Raw genomic sequence first — 16,750 nt, 5'->3', positions numbered from 1 at the left:
TGGAAATTGGAGCAGTAAAAGAAAAAAAAAAATTAAAAGCGAAAAAAAAAAAAAAAAAAAAAAAAAAAGTATTTACCCCCCGACGGATTCCAGTCAGTACTCGGAGTAAATAGAAAACATCTGTTTTTAAAGGATAATTAAACTTAATAATGACAACAGCCGTCAAATCCACCCCCAAAATTAATGCTAATTGTTGAATTAACTGTGATTAAAACATCTCACCAGTCACTGTAGCCCTCACTATTGACAAACCTGAGGAATAAAACAGAACCTGCTTGACGACACGAAGTAGGCCAAATATCTGAAACAACAGCACATAATGTCTTGCTGTAAAAACATTTAATGCAATATAAAATATAGGTTATTGATCTACAAGTTTGGGGGGGAAAATGACAAAGCCCTTGATAAGCCTTTGGGACTTCAACAAACAACAGAAAGAGCCATTAACTATGTTCCAGCAGGACAAAAAACTCTTAACACATGCAGACAGATCAACAATGTGATAATATGGATCAAAGCTTAATGATTAACTTAAATCTTAACAGAGAATCTGTCGCAAGATTTGAAAATTTAAGTTTTCACACGGTGTGTGTAATCGACTGCAGGTTATATATCCAGAAATATGAATGGGCAGAGTTCCTTTGCAGTGTTTAAATATGTAAAATTAGACACCCCATAATACTTGAAGTGGTAGTTGCAGCAAAAGGAGGTTCTACAAAATATTGACTCAGGAGCTGAAAACAAGTTTACTAATCAGTTTGATTTGTATTTTTGCAAGACATTTTAAAAACACTTCACAGAAATGCACTACTTAGTGTTGTTTACAATAAAATTCAATTAAATAATAACAATAATAAAAAGTTGCTAGACATTTTATTCAGTGCTTCAGAAGCCATTAAATTTACTACATATTGTTGCATGAGTCAGTACTCTGACTGCAGACAGTTTTTTGTAACAAACCTAATTTTTGTGCACAAATCGGTGCATAAAAGATTCTTTTCACATGGTAATATCCCCGTTTTACCCTAGTGCCAGGTGATTTAGTGGGGGTGGAAAAAAGGAATAACTAAAAGCTGCTTTTTCATCTGTGTTTGTGAGGCCTTTTTTTCTCACACAGGCTTGCCAAAGAGAAGCCTTGGAAACAAAAAAAGGCAGATGGGGCTAAGGCTGTGGTTACATATGAACTTACAGAAAAAATGCAGCAGCCGCTGCAACGGGAAGAGATCTGTCATATTTCACCCGCTCAAGACACACAAAATATAGAGAGGATGAAAGAAGCTGAAGGCAGAAGGAGGAGAGCTGTTATGGTTTTGTCAGGGCTTGATTCACTGGGATGTTGTCAGGCCTCCAGTGGGCTGTTGGTTCACTCAGTGGTTCCTTTGCAGGAACTCTGGCCAGTTTCTGAGAGGCTGGAAGAAGGGCAGCCTGTGGCTGAGCTATAAAAGCATTGCTCCCACAGCACTTTTGGATTTTTCATGTGAACTGTATGTGACGGATATTGTGCCGTGCATGAAAAGGACAAGCAGGACATATACTCGTGCTGATTGTTCATTTTCAGGTGAACATTTTGTCACGACGAGGGAAAATAATTGTCTCCGTTGTTGATTGCACAATGTGACTGTAGCTGACCGGCAGGTAGTTCGAGAGTCATTACTGGATTAAAAAAGGAGAAATCAAAAGCTGCTTGATTTCTCTTTTTTCAAAATGCAAAGGGTTACTTGGAAGAAATGTTAATGGTTTAAAAATAGGGCTGCAGCATATTAGCATTGATGTAGCAGTAATAATTGTGAATCAGTATACTGTGCAGCCCCCCTGTTGTACAAACATAATTTTTTACCATTGCGATAGAGGCTTTTGTAATGCTAGCTGAATATAAAAACAAACAATTAGGAGGAAGGCAACCAACTAACATAACCTTTGACGTTCATTTCATCATCTGTCAAAGCTTCGTTTGCTGCAACTTTGATTTTGTGACCTTGTTTAATGTTTGTCCCCCATGCAGCAATTAAACTCCTACTCGAAGGGTGGAGCCAAAACACAGCGAATCAAGATCACTGGCAAAAGAAAACAAACAACAATGAGCTTTTGTTCTAGGAAATTTGGTGGGGCGACTTGCTATTTTTCATTTTTCAGGAAACCAACAGGAAAACATTTCCTCTTCTGAATAGACAGTTGCCGAACTAGAGCACCATTGCCCCCTCTGCGAGACTGGACTCAAAAAATCTAAATCTCTGGGTGGAACTCCATTCTTAAACTCACAAAAAGTGCCATGAATAAAACTGCAGATGTTTCAGGAAATTCAAGCAGGGTACATTCAGGGGCATGGAGATCTTCCTGTGGCTCAGGTAGAGACAAATTAAAACAGTTCAGAATCTAGCAAAAATAGAGGAAACAGAGATATAAAGGAAGAGGAAACATGTTTATCAAAATCACTGACGTGAACAAAAATGTTAAATAGATGCATTTACAACAAAACTAAGTCCAAAGCTTTCTCTCACTTTTAGTAAAAAAAAAAAGAATGCACTGTTTGATCCCAATGGGCTCCAGCCCTTTTTCTTTGTCTTTCCACATTTTTGACCATTTACATCAGCAGCCGTAAGGATGGTTAACCAAAGTAATAACATCCAATGGTTCTATTTAAGTATTTGTGATTCTTTGATGGGTTTCTTTTTGCCGAGGCTTTTGCCCTCAAAAAGTACAATTCTGCTGAGTAGTCCAGATAGTTTCTGTGACGGTTCTGCAAATTTCCCTAGCGAAAAATCGGAAGCAGATATTTTTAAATATATATACATATTTTTATTTTTTTTTTTGTAGTTGATGCATACATTTAGCCGAGTACAGCTAGTCCCTGGATACTGGAAAACGCACCACACAGTAACCCACACGCACAAAGAAAACAAGCAGCAGGCATTTACTTTGGCTCTCCTCGCGACCATTACCAGTGGAACTTTGGCCTGGGCGTACTGAAAAACAGAGAGTGAGGTTTCTGAAGCAGCATAGGGTTTCAGGCATGTATGGTCTGAATAAATTAGATACTCAGCAGGCTCTCTTAAGAGCCATTGTTACACGTTTCCATAGCCATGAATATTTGATATATACTTAATCAGGAACAGAGGGGAAAATGTAACTGTTGAGAAGTTCAAGGAACAAAGACGAGGGAGCCATTTAGCAGTAAAGGGCACTGTTTCACTATTATGTGGGCTTAACTGGGAGCTGCATGTAGTTATAGTAATAAAGGTAAAAATAGGGTGGGGTTCCATCAGCTCAGTGCACATCTTTCCCCCTTTGAATACCACCATGAAGCTCTTTCATCAACTTCTGAAGGGCTTCTCCACAAGCAAGGCTGGCCCCTTTTCATACTTCAGAAATATGTGGCAGGCTCATAAAATGGACAGCGAAAAGAATGTAGCATTATTGTGCTTTTTCTTCTGCCGAAGGCCCCATCTCCATTTCACAGCACTTGTCACGGCCCTGAGACAAAGACAAGAGTTCAGAGGTGACGCTGCACAGCAAGCTGCTAAGCCCGTTTCCATGGGAGCAGGATTTTAATTCAGGCATCGCCTCCGTCAGCCAGGGTCCTGCCGTGTTATCGCGGGTAACGAGTCATTGATGCTCCGTGGGGAACAGGCCTCTCTGCCGTGATTAAGTCCATTGGCTTTGCTGAGAAAAAAAGCAGAGAAACACAAAGATCTGCTGTTCAAGCTTCTCCGTCTGGAAAAAAGGAAAATTTAAACAAAAGAATTTTAGCACTTGAGAGACAGAAAGGCCAAATTTAAGATTTCATACATATATTCTTTTGGATTGCTGGGCACTCCAGAATGTGTTACATTTGCGTCTTGCTCCAAAGCTTCAAGGTCTAAAAAAGATGTTTGACATTTAAACTATTTTAATATGCATAAATAAATCAGTCTCACGAACCATCACATACTTTAAATAAAACTACTTACCATCCCACTGAATGATTTCTGTTACAGATTTGTAGAAACGAGAGCTTTCTGTATGAGATCAAGGTTTATTTAGGCTCGATTAAAGATAATCACACCTAATTTAAATTATGTTGTGATGCAGTGGTTATAGCGGGTGCACCGCATGCAGAGGCTAAAGACGATGATGCAGCCATCTAAAGTTCGAGTCCCATCCACCTGCCTTTATCCCTTTTCTCTGCCCCTTTCCTGTCGGCGGAGAGAAGTCCATTGGCTTTGCTATATGGTTGTTGTAATCTGATTTAATGTCTCAATAGCAAATTAACCCAGATTTATTGGGAATTTTAACGTGTTTATTTCAAATGAAGTTCCCAAGAGCTGAAAAAAAAAAAAGTCAAAAAAAGGGAAGAAGAAACGTATCCTACTATAAAGGACTTTTCTTGCCTCAACTATTTAAAGTGGCTTAATTTACACACGGGAATAAGAAAAATAAAGAAACTGAACTTAAAGAGTAAGAAGACACAATGAAAACAATAGAACTGAGGTTAACTCGAAATGAAGCAATGTGGAAAATTGCACTGCCTGCTTTCAATTAGCTCCCCAGTCCTAGGAGCCTGTACTTTCTCCCCCGAAAATTTATTTTACGTCTCAAATTCTTCTATCATTTTTCGTTATTACATGTATCACAAATTAAACACACTCTTTAACCTTAAAATTATCGGATTATATCGTTGTTGCTGATTTAATGTCTCAATAACAAATTAACCCAGATTTATTTAATGTGTTTATGAAGATCTGACAAAATAAAAAAGGCTTTTGTTTGTCATATAACACCACACAATGCTTTATGTAAGAGTTATGAACAATTCATAGATCTGAACTCGAATATAAACCTAAATTTCAGGCTTTTGTTGTAAAATGATTTCCAGTAGTTTCTATACTTTACACAATACATGTGTATTTTCTTATTTTTATGAAAGCAACCAATGTTTTTGTGGCTTTAGTGTTTGTGGTCTTCTAATGCTTGCTTATCTTCATTTGTAATGCTAAATGACGCCCTGATTCTCCCTGTACGAATGCAAAACGTCAATAAACATGCATCTCCCTCTGCTGAGGATCCCTGCTGAAAGGCCAGGCTAACCCTGACTTACTTGGATAAGAATGTGTTCTTGTTGTTGTTCCAATTAATTAAGTTTGCATAAATCTCACCATCATAGCTGTTTTCTGCGTCATAAACTAGGCTATTTGTTTTATTAGCCGTAGTTATTGATGAACAGTGTTACACAGCAGTCAGGTCTTTATCAGCAGGCTGTTGGTTTGAGGAAGAGCTGAGCTTTGGCTGGATGGGTCACAAAGCAGACGGTCCAAGAGACGGCAGAAGATGAGATGTGCTCCCTTTAACTGTGAAATTTTGGGACACTTTAATTGGTGCAGACGTGGCATAATAATAACTTGTTTACAATGTGGGACGTTTCTATAGAAACTCCAATATATTCCAATCAGTCTAATTGCTGAGCTTTATTGACATCGCCAGCTTTTCCTTTCAGTATACGCCACATGAATGTCTGGTATTCTTGATGATTAGGCTTAGTTTCACTTTAAAGGTGATTTGGAAGCAAACAGGAAGCAGCATATTATCTTGCCTTGCCAACAAGAAGCTAAGCACTTTTTTCCCAGGGAGAATGGGGCCTCATTGAGCTATGAAGGGGTACCAGGAATGTCAAGAGTAACAGCACTTCAGTGCCCACGGAAACAGCTAAGTGCATTTTCATCAAGGCTTCCCGTGGGAGTTAATGTGTTAGTGGGCACCTGACTGCAGCCCTGTTGCAGCCAACCAAAGATAGCCCTTCAGGTGCTCACCTGCCAATCACCAAAGTTTTCCAGTGTAAAGGCTGTGATTTCCTGTAATGGCTCACATTTGTGAGCTTTTGGTTTTCTCCGTGAGTCACTTCTCCTCTTGCTGTCACATTCCAGTGGGTCAGCTTTACCTGGAAAATGTCACGCCAAAGAAGCTTTTCTGTGCTGCAGTCTATTCATTCGGGCTTCCTGTGAGTAAGAAAAGAGTTTTGAGATGAAATAGAAATGTGCTTTCAAAGCTAATGAGTGAATTACTTCACTGTGTTGCACGGCCTATGACTACGACATGGCAAAATAAAATCCCTTTGCATTTGGCTCCAAACTTCCACGATGGAAAAATGTATCACTTAAGACATTCAAATAGATCACAGAGTGAAAGAATGGAGTCATTTTATCATTGATATTGAAAAGGGGAAGTAAATATTAAAACGATCTCATGGTTTTTAATTTTTTATCATATCTAGGCATTTAACTATATGCAAATTCCTAATAATTATAGAGACAACCCTTTTTGGTTGGGCTCGGATGTTTACTCTGAAGGCAGCTATTCGGTGTCATTATGGCTTCTCCTTAAGCTGCAATGGAGAAAGAAAGTAACTAAACCAAATCTTGAGTCAGTGTATTCAGCTGCGATAAGGTATGTTGCTCTCTCAACACTGAACCTAATTACTCACCTTTCACCCTGTCCAGTGGAACATAAACAGCACAGTGGCACTGACAAAAACCTGCTGTACTCCTGCTGCAAAGTCTTCTATAATAAAAAATAAAAAAATCCAACCATACACTGACATTACATAGAGGGGGTCTGACCATGTTCGCTTCTACAGTCCATTCTGGTCCAAATCTATTCAGTATCGTCGCATTCCTCTGTCCTGTCTGATCAACACCATCTGATCTGCAAGTTGAAAATGATTTTTTACCACCACATCTCAAGACATCGTACCTTTGTGAATCCGGGCTTGTGAATATTTATACCGCTCACAATCCCACACTTGTCATGCATGCATCTGCAGAGCATATGGCTTCTTCTCTAATAATAAATGATTTAATTATCAGTTGGTAACCTATTGTGGTTCATCCTGCAGGTTTGTCATTCGACTCTGGAGAGGAAATGCTGTGAAAAAAGGGATAAATGAATAATTTAGGCGAGACAGATAGTTAGACTTCACATGAAGGAGCTGAAGCGCTCATAATGACTTCTTTGTCGCACATTTCTGAGGAACATTTTTTTTTCTTCACCTTTCTTGTCTTTTCACACCCTTCTCTTCCCCCACACACTGCTGTGCACTCTATTTCTGACTCTGCGGTGAGTAATGACTGCTTTTGCCTCGCGTCGGTTCTTAACAAGTGTGTGGACTGTACATAGTGTGTTCTGTGTATTAGGCTAATTAATGTTGTGCTGGCACAACCAGGCAGAGCACTGAGGCGTCCCACTTGGTGGCTACTCCCACGTTGCTGCTGCAGCGTGGTTTGCAGCCAGGTTTGTAGACTAGAGGTGGGGGTTGGGGGAGGAATGACAGTGGTAGGACATTGAAGAAGAACCCCTGAATTTGGACTGAACTTGATATGTGTTTACAGTTTCTGGCAGCTACTAATGACATTTTTTAAATCAGTAATTGATCATGTGTCATATGCTAGATCACATTTGTGATAAAATGCTGACATAAAGTCACCGTTAGCTCTAAGACATCTAGTTTTCCCAAATTTCTTTGGTGATTTCACTGAAACAAGTTTAGTTCAGATATGGATCTGAAGTAGCAGCTGTTCAAGATCTGATTATGGATTTGAATTTGCAAATCAAATAAAAAGTCTTTACACATGCAGATGTTTACACAAGGGCTCCTCAGATCCAGGCCTTAAGGGCTGGTGTCCTCCAGCTTTTGGATGCATCACTCGTCCAACACACCTGCATCAGATGCATCAGATGGATGAATTACCCCCTCAGTATTCAGTAAAGTTCTCCAGAGGTCTGCTAATGACCTGATTATTTGGCTCGTAGTGCCGAAGCAAAGACATGCACCTAAAAGTTGTAGGACACCGATATCCCCCTAGGACTGGAGACGCAGACCCCTGTTCTAGACTTATAATTAAAGAAAAACACATCTTTAAAAATGGTCATTAAGGACCACAGATACAGTTTTGGCTCATTGTGTGCAAAATATTGAGAAATGACAAACATCTTAAGTCTTTTGCACGTCAGTGTAAAAGTATTCATGTGTTTTGGACTGTTTCACATTTTGCCTCAGTATGAGAACAAACTTCTCTGTGTTTCAGAGACCAACGTAGGAAAAGTACAATTGTGAAGTTTAAGAAAAAATAACGCAGCTCTATGAATATGTTTTACAGATAAATATACACAAAGTTTTTTTACTCTCTTTAATACCACTTTAATAAAATTCAGTGCAGTCTTTTGCCTTCAAAAGCCGCCTAATTGCTTGAACATTGCTTTTTGCTGAGGCCTTGGAAATGTATTAGGGAATATTAGTGACACATCAGAGAAAAAGTTTAAAGAGGTTTAAAACTGGGTTAGTTTACAAAGCAATGTTCTGGACTTTTAACATTACACAGATTACAGTTCAGTCGATCATCAAGAAATAGAGTTAACCGTAAAGCTACCAAGCTGTTACCATGACAGGCTGGCAATGACGCAGCAGCAAGGCCCACTGTTACTCTGGAAAAGCTGCAGAGATCAGATGTAAGGGATTCCATTTATATAAATTAGTGGATTTTTCTATCTTCAGGTGAAACACTTCCTGTTAGAAACGTAACACTGCACGTTACCTCAGACACCCCATTTCCACAATGACGGTCACAACATGATGCGGTGGGGATTTCTTCCTTCAGAGGGAATGAAAAGCTAATAAAAATGTATGGGGATTGTGGCTGGAGCATATCATTGGAAGAAGACCAAGACTGTCTCAAGACTGTTGCAGAGGTTTGCCTGCCAGCAGGACATAAACAAACAGCCAGAATTACAAAAATTTAATGAGGAATTTTCTGCAAAATTTCTAAACTTGTTCACAGATATCCAGACGTGGGAGTTTGAACTATATTGCAAAGCAGAGTGAGCAAATACTTATGCTTTCAGGTGTGTGAAGCTGGCAGAAACATAGATCGATGCTGCACTTGCAGCAAATGATGATTTTACGAAGAACTGACTCACGGTGACTAAAATATACAGCATATATAAACTGTTCAAGACTAAAACTAATCAAGATTTTCTTCGCACATGCTGCTTTATGTTGGACTATCACGTAAAGTCATAATAAAAAAAAGTAGTTAGGTTTACAAAGTTAAAATTATTGGTAATGTTCAGCTTATTTATTTTGCTTTTCACGATGTCCAACACATTTTGATCCTGACCATGCTGGTCTTTTTCATTGCTTTAGGTTAATTATGATGTTTTTTTTTTGTTTTTGTTTTTTTTCTGTCATTGCGAACCTTCTTCTGATAACCAGTTAGGTCGTCACAGCTCCACCTATAATCCCCAAAACGCTCCCATCTTTTATTCTTTCATGTCCATCCTCAACCCTCTCCAATGATGGATCAAGTGTATATTTTGAAACGGTGGTAACTGTTATCGTACAGAGGCACCTGCTCCCCCGTCTCCGTTCTGTTTTTCCCTGCATTGCTCCTTTTTTTCACATCTTCCTCTCCTCCACTCTGGGTCTAAGTTTCCATCTCGCTGTCTGTCACTTGGCTGTATCCGATGACAGCTGACATGTGGCAATTTCCCGGTCGTTAATGACAAGAAATGTGCCAATTACCCCTCTGGATGTTTCGCTGCCAATCAGACACTAACGAGCTGTGAGAGTGTGTCTTTGCATGGGCGTGCAAGTTTGTGCATCTGCACATGTGCACGCTTTTACGTCTGCTGGCATCAAAGAAGATTGGCGAATTGCAAAATGAGCTATAGTGTTTTGCAGACTTTGATCTTGTGAAATTTGCTGAAAATTGTTTTGCCATTTTCTCTTGGTTTTTGGCACAGGATTAAATATTGGTGATCTGTTGTTACTTTTGTTCACGCTTTCCAGTTTATAACATAAAATTCTGCCACAATCTTTTTCCTTGTCACTCTTTTTTTCCTTCCCGCCCCTCCATCTGCACTGAAAGGTTCTTTTGTTCAAATTTTAATTACCTTTTCCCGTAAAAGTGCTCTTGACATCTGAACGCAGCATGTCTGGAAAGTCTGCCTCTATGATTGGTGAAAATTGGATAACCACCTCTTTGTATCTACTGTCAATCTCTATTTCTCACCAAAAACCCCCTTCTGATGCTTTTTACCAGCGCCTTCTTCTCAGCGTCGACTTACGCAAGTACGAAAAGAGAAAATATTTATCATGTCAAGTAAAAAAAAAGAAAGGAAAAAAAAAGACCCATTCTTTCTCTTGTTTGCATCATTTAATTTGTTCTATTCAGGACTTTTTCAGCACAAGAACAAAAGACACAGAAAGTGACAATGAGATCACTGTCAAATCTTTGTTCTCTAAACTCCCGGGCCCTTCTCTCTCCCTCTCTTTCTGGCAGAATATTTTTCTTTTCATTCAGAATTAAGACTAGATTTAATTTTAACCCAAATATCCACTAACAGCCTTTCCAGCCCCTATCACCTACGTGCTTTTAGATATTATTTAAAAATGACTTGCAGTCTGTTGTTGTTTCCTGGTATTTTTGTTCTATAATCTTGACTATTTCTAAACATACTTTAGACCTATTTAATAACATTATACGATAAAAGTAAAAGACCCTGCAGATCACTGAACTCCGACGATGTGATGCTCAATTCCTGAAAATCACGACAGATGTCCACCTGCAGCTTCAGCAGGTGTCAGGACAAGTAAGTTGAAATGAAATAGCAGGAGCAGATTTAGCCGCTGTGGCCTAGGATGACTAATTATAAATTGTATAGATGATCACCTTTCACAAGAGCCAGCTCAAACTTTGGCTGGCGCAGATTAAAACTGATAAGAACACAACTACAAACAAAGTAATTTGCATCCAATCATCAGATTTCTAATGGGATAAATATACATTTGTATATAGATTTTTTTATTACAGTGCGCTGTAGCTTACAACGTTTGCATGTATGATGATCAGGAAAATGGGTAACTGAATGAGATTTTCTCTTTGATTTCAAGTAAACCCAAGATTATTTGTACCTTTGCCAGATTTTAAATGAAACCGTTTTTGAGTTTATCAGGCCTCCTTGTTATCGTCCTAATCTTTTGATCCCTGCACAGATTCTCTATCAAATTCAAGTCTGGGTTTTGTTTGGCCAAGTTCAAAATATTTATATCATTTCCAATGAGATTAAAACAAATTACTTTTTTTTTAATGCCAAATAGTTCCAGCACTGCAATGTTTCAGGGAAGTTTAAATCTCTAAATGTACAAGGTCTTCATCTGAGTAAAACATTAATATTCTTAGGAGAAAGCCTTTTAAGCATTAGTATTTGAGAAGTTTTTTTTTTATTTTTAATTCGTTAACCTAATTATTAAATTTTAAAAATAAATGAATAACTATGCAAAAAATTAAAGTAAAGCAACATTGCAAATGGGTAAAAAGACATATTTTGCCGTTACACTGCTCATGTCTCTCTTGGTTTGTTTTTTTTTTTATTCAAACAGCATGAGCTCAAATGAGCTCTGCCTTAAATTATCAGTGCTTTATATGAAAACCTACATTTTAACCCAGCAAACTTGGTGATAGACAGTTTATTGCATCCTCCATTCTTTGCAATAAAAATAATGCTGCATTTAATTGCAGCAAAATCAAATAAGCGAAAGGTTTAGTTTCCGTTTGGAGACAGACAGCGGTGGAATCGTATCCCTCCTGGCTCCATGAAATTGATTAGGCTGATACATGTTTATGAAGGAAAACACTCATAAACACCAAATCTGCAGAGAAGACGCATCAAGAATATGGAGGTTTACTGTAAACCGCCGCTCATATAAAACTCACACCCGCTGTTTGTTGAGACTCAGGTATGCTGTGGGAGTAGAGTGTTATGAGATGCATCATGTTGATGTTGCACACCTTGATTTGAAAGGCGTTTAGTGTGAAACGCTAAGGAAAGTTTTTTTTGTTGTTTTTTTTCTCAGGCATATTCAGCGTGTTCCCGCTGGATGAGAGGAAGCAGGCGTTCTGCAGAGGTGTTATGCCGCAGGCGGTCTCTTAATGTTTGTCACCTCAGACTGAGGCAGATAGTGGTGGAGCTGGTACCCCGCTTCAAGCGTAGCACCTGGTGCATTTTCACAAATCAGTCAATCTTCTCTTTCAAGAGACTTCTAACAGTGGTGGTCTTATAACAATGGCCAATTGTGCGTCAGATGGTGTTTCTGTAGATATCCAACAACAGTGGCTGTTTTGTCTTGGCAGGACTCATATCAGGTTATTGCCCCACTTTTGGAGATACTTTATCTCCCCTCAGAAGGACTTATCATCCAGCCTTATCTTCGTCTGTTCTCCTCATCAAGTCCCACTCCTAGCGGGGTACCTCGATGCACAGGAAGGTAGCCTGTTTGCCAGGCGTCCTCATCGCTGGACAGTTCCTTTGAAGAAAACCAAACACCCAGGAAATATGTCTGAATCAAAGTGACTGCAGAAAGCGAGAAAGGCACGTGTTGTTCTTTTGAAGAATAAGAAAGGGGGAAAAAAAAAACTCTGAACCTTCACACCTCTTAAAGAGAAAAGGGGGGATCTTGGAGAATTACAGTCAAATAAAGGCCCCAAATGATTCCTTGTTCCGCGATGGAGCCGGGAGTTCAATATCGGAGTGATTCAGAGAAATGAAACTCATAAGGAAAGGTCAGAGAGCCTCTTGGCTTTCGCAGTTGTAGAGAGTTTGCCTTTCTCCGCTGCCTGACAATGCTGCTGTTACTGTAGTGCTTAGTTCTGGGGAGGAATAAAAAGAGCATGATAGCTATTGACTTTTTGTAGTCAGACCTCTGAGACATAAACAACGGTGCTGTAATCCTGGCTTTCACTGCTATCTGAGAAATTGGACAGAAACAGGAAAAACTATGGCAGTTTAAATGCTTCAACGATTGTGAGTGTTTCTCCTATAATTTAATGAGGTCATTCTGTCTGTTATTTATCGTCTTTTCCAGTGGCGGTTCTTGCATGAATGCTGCCATAGTCGAGCCCCTTTTTCTTCACCTACGTAGATATCCAGGCATTCATTCATTGTTTTTGACTGCGTAAATCTTTGCAAGAGTGTTTGGGTTGTCACACCTTTAGAGTTGATGTTTAACCCGTCCTGCATGTTTTTGGACTGTGGAACAAGGGCAACGCCCCCAAAGAGAACCGACACATACATCGGGACAACTTCTGAAATCCTATTCAGAAAAGACGCTCAGCTTGGATTTAAGCACAGACCCTTGTTGCTGCACAGAACCCGTTCTAACCAACTGTAGTCTGTTTGTTTTTTTAGTTAGGATTGTCCACAAATGACTTGTTTACATATTGTGATTGTTTTGTTTGTGTCAGTTTTAGGTTGCCCTGTCACCAAAAACATATCTAAAAGATTTTTAGTGACTGTTTTTGACTAGCAGAAGTCCTAAACTGCATTTTAAAGAATCTGTGTTCAGTGCATCATAATCCAGGTTAAGTTTGACCACTCTATGTATTTTATTCAAATTTTGAACTACATTTGGTCACAGATAGTCTTTAGCTTAGCATTGAAATTCAGCGTCATTACTTCTGTAAGCCATTTGCAGAGTACAACCATATTTTCTTTCAGCGTATGCACTAGATGGGGAAAAAATAAGCAATATAAATCCCTGCTGATTTCAATGTAGGAATACATAAAACCATTACTGCTCATGTTTTTCACCCCAAAATACTGGCTGTTGTATTTTTTTATTTTTTTATAATTTTTTTCCATTTCATTTTTAGGTGGAGTGGCTAAAGAATGAAGAAGTTATTGATCCTGCAGACGACAGAAACTTCTACATCACCATCGACCACAACCTGATAATAAAACAGGCCCGCCTCTCCGACACCGCCAACTACACCTGCGTGGCGAAGAACATTGTGGCCAAAAGACGCAGCACCACCGCCACAGTTATTGTCTACGGTAAAACTCATGTCTTACACGCCGGTTCCAACTTTTCATAACTCCAACTCAGTTCTTCTGTCATCTTTCAAACAGTTTAGTAATGCTCACGGTTTTTGACAGTGTTAATCTGATAATTCACCAACTCAAAAGCTCAGCCATTTGATCTGAAAAACTTCCACATCAGCCACATGACAGGTTTGTGAAGTCAGAGGAAAAAGTGTTGAATCCTGTCACGAGGTCGGCTCAAGTCAAAATAAATCAAATTTCAAAGACGCTGTGCGCGAAGTGGGAATCAGTCTGTCACCCGTAGAGAGTAACATTCGCTCATTTTGTTTCTGCCGGAAGGTGTGTGGGGAGCAGAGGATTTACGGTTTTCTGAACTGTGAGAGAGGTGTAGATGTAGCTGAGCCGTTCTTAAAGAGACCCCCGCTGTGGCTCCTGCATAGCCTCAGCTACCGTCTCCCCAACATCAACCAGCTTGGTTCTTACCGCACAGCATGGCTATAAAGATAAACTCCAGCAAGTGTAGGAGGCTCAAGACTGAACAAATGACACATAAAACAAATGTTCTTTAGATACAATATCGTTGTGTTTGAGTGAAAATAGCTTGATAGCTCAATTAATCACAACTTACGGCTTCTGTCTTCTTTGTTCAATTTGTTCCAGACTGCAAACTGCTCACAGCTATTATACTCTATAAGAATACCTCTGATAACTTTTTTTTTATCATATGTATTTCAGCTTTTAGTCTATCCTAGCTATGTAAATTTCCATGTCTTCTGTTGAAAAATATGTACAACAGCGAAAAGGATTGTAAGATATGCAAGAACTCAACTAAAAATTGCAGAAAAGGGATAATGTCACACAGGGAAAACCAAACTCCCATCATGATTGCATACCACTATAGCCAACCAAGATGAAAGTTTTGGGATCTTACAAGGTGGAGGATTTATATCTCATTTTACCCAGTGAGCAAGAGAGAATCATGAGAAATGTTGTCTTGGTAACAGACCAGCACTCTAACCTGATATTTGAAAACGCTCAGTGGCAAGCTTAAGTAATGGCTGATGATAGAAATTGTAATTGAAAGGAAAAGAAAAAAAAACTCTGTCAGCCTTCCAGTTGATGCAATTTCTGCCCCATGTCTCTCCACTGTTACCGGTTTTATTTAATGACAGCTAACTTTTTTTACAAACAGCATCTTAAATAAACACTATAGCAGTCTTTTCTTTTCTGAAAACCTTATGGTGCTTTTTGCTTTATACTGTTTCTAAATGCTTTGCAAGACAGCAGTGTCACTATATTTCATACTTTCAAGTTGGAAGGCTTTCGAGGGTTAAACAACATGATAAATGTCCTTTAAATACAGATGCAGTAGACACACATAAATAATACAGAAGTGACCAGATGCTTGCAACCGATACTGCCACCAGGGTGAAGTTTCAAATCCATAATCTTCTCATCTCTTCCTTCCATCCCCGACTCTCTCCTGGACCTGCAAGTGGTGTTGCATTCATAGAGGGACTTTGTTTTTGTTTATCAACTATTTTTCACAGCTGAGTGGATACTGAGAATAATGTAGCCATTTGGGGATCAGTGCAACAGTAATGTACAAATGTAGGAGAGCAGATTTCAGGCACAAGGCTTTCATGTCACCAGCACAGTCTTTTAGGATTAAGTGTCAAAAAAGTGCTTTGATGTCAGCTCATTCTTTTCATTTCAAAGATGGGATACTCATACATTCAAGTACAATTGTGCTGCATGTGTAAGTATTCATACTGCCCCATGCAGCAGGATGGAAATACCCTACGGATGAGGGAGAGTTGTTTGATACTAGTGATTGTTGGGGGGGGGGAACTGAGATGGATTTGCAGTATTTCCAAACCAACTCACAAAAAGGACACTGGGAAGAGGAGATGACAACAAAATCTGGGTTTGGAGAGAGACAATGAGCGAAGGAGAGAAGACGGAGCTCTAATCCCCCGTAGGAAAGAAAGAAAGAAAGAAAGAAAAAGAAAAAGACAGCGCAGAAATCTTGGCTCTCCTTCAAGACCAATGTTTTTTAAGAGGGGGTTTTCCACTCACCATGTCACATTTGAAAGTTGTTGGCTCCGAGGGGCCCGGTTTCACCATCTCAAATGCCGCAGACTTGTTCTCAGCCACAAGCCCTGGTGTCACTCTGCACTGGATTTAGCTGCCGACAGAGATGGATGAGGGAGGTAAGAGAGGCATTAGGAGGAATCAGTGAATGGAAAAGGCAGCAACTGGACCAAAATTGACACGCTGGCCGCATCAGATAGTAATCACCCAAGATTGTCACGGCCCAAATGCAAAATCTGAACAGTTAAAACATGTTATATTATGCAAGCATGACTGGACATGAGCTTTCTTAGTAGTGGATTCTTTTACTTCACAAAAACAACATTTGTGTTTAACCTAATATTTTAGAGAAAACCCTCTTATTTAATGTTAAATTGATATATATTTTTAACCATAAAGGAGGCTACAGCATATTAGTATTAATGTATCATGTCTAATTGATGCAGAGAGTGGTGGAAAGACACTGAGATGGCCAAAAAAAGAGTCAAAAATATGTGGGTCGTACTTTTGACTCATAAGTAATATCATCATTGTAGCTTTCAGCAGTGCTGTTACAGTTACATCATATTTCCATGATGCCACGCAGACCCAATTAGGATGATGCTACCGATTTACGCGAGAGCAGATACTGGTAAACATCTCTGCCAGCAATTCAGTCATTCAAAATTATTATGGAGTTGACATTTTATAATACCTTTAGCCTCCTGCGTTAAGAATTAGCTAAATGAGCACAGCTTTGATTGGTCTGTGCAGAGTAAGTAGACCTTTGCATTAACATTTCCAAAAGACTGCCGACATTCTCTAATCCAGC

At 39.2% G+C, this 16,750-nt stretch overlaps 1 protein-coding gene across 4 annotated transcripts in view; it reads left to right on the top strand.

The window, feature by feature from the left end:
* The window catches only part of LOC106936010 (netrin receptor UNC5C-like), a 64,335-nt gene that overhangs the window by 21,441 nt on the left and 26,144 nt on the right, over nt 1-16,750 (top strand). For all 4 annotated transcript variants that reach the window (XM_015016778.1, XM_015016777.1, XM_015016776.1 and 1 more), the window contains exon 4: nt 13,677-13,857. In XM_015016778.1, coding sequence (XP_014872264.1) covers nt 13,677-13,857 — 181 coding nt within the window. The remainder of the gene's footprint in view (nt 1-13,676; nt 13,858-16,750) is intronic.

The sequence above is a fragment of the Poecilia latipinna genome, unplaced genomic scaffold (assembly GCF_001443285.1).
Source record: "Poecilia latipinna isolate Pla-1442-1.1 unplaced genomic scaffold, P_latipinna-1.0 Scaffold2061, whole genome shotgun sequence".
Lineage (NCBI taxonomy): Eukaryota > Metazoa > Chordata > Actinopteri > Cyprinodontiformes > Poeciliidae > Poecilia > Poecilia latipinna.
This window is presented reverse-complemented; position numbering and strand designations above follow the sequence as displayed.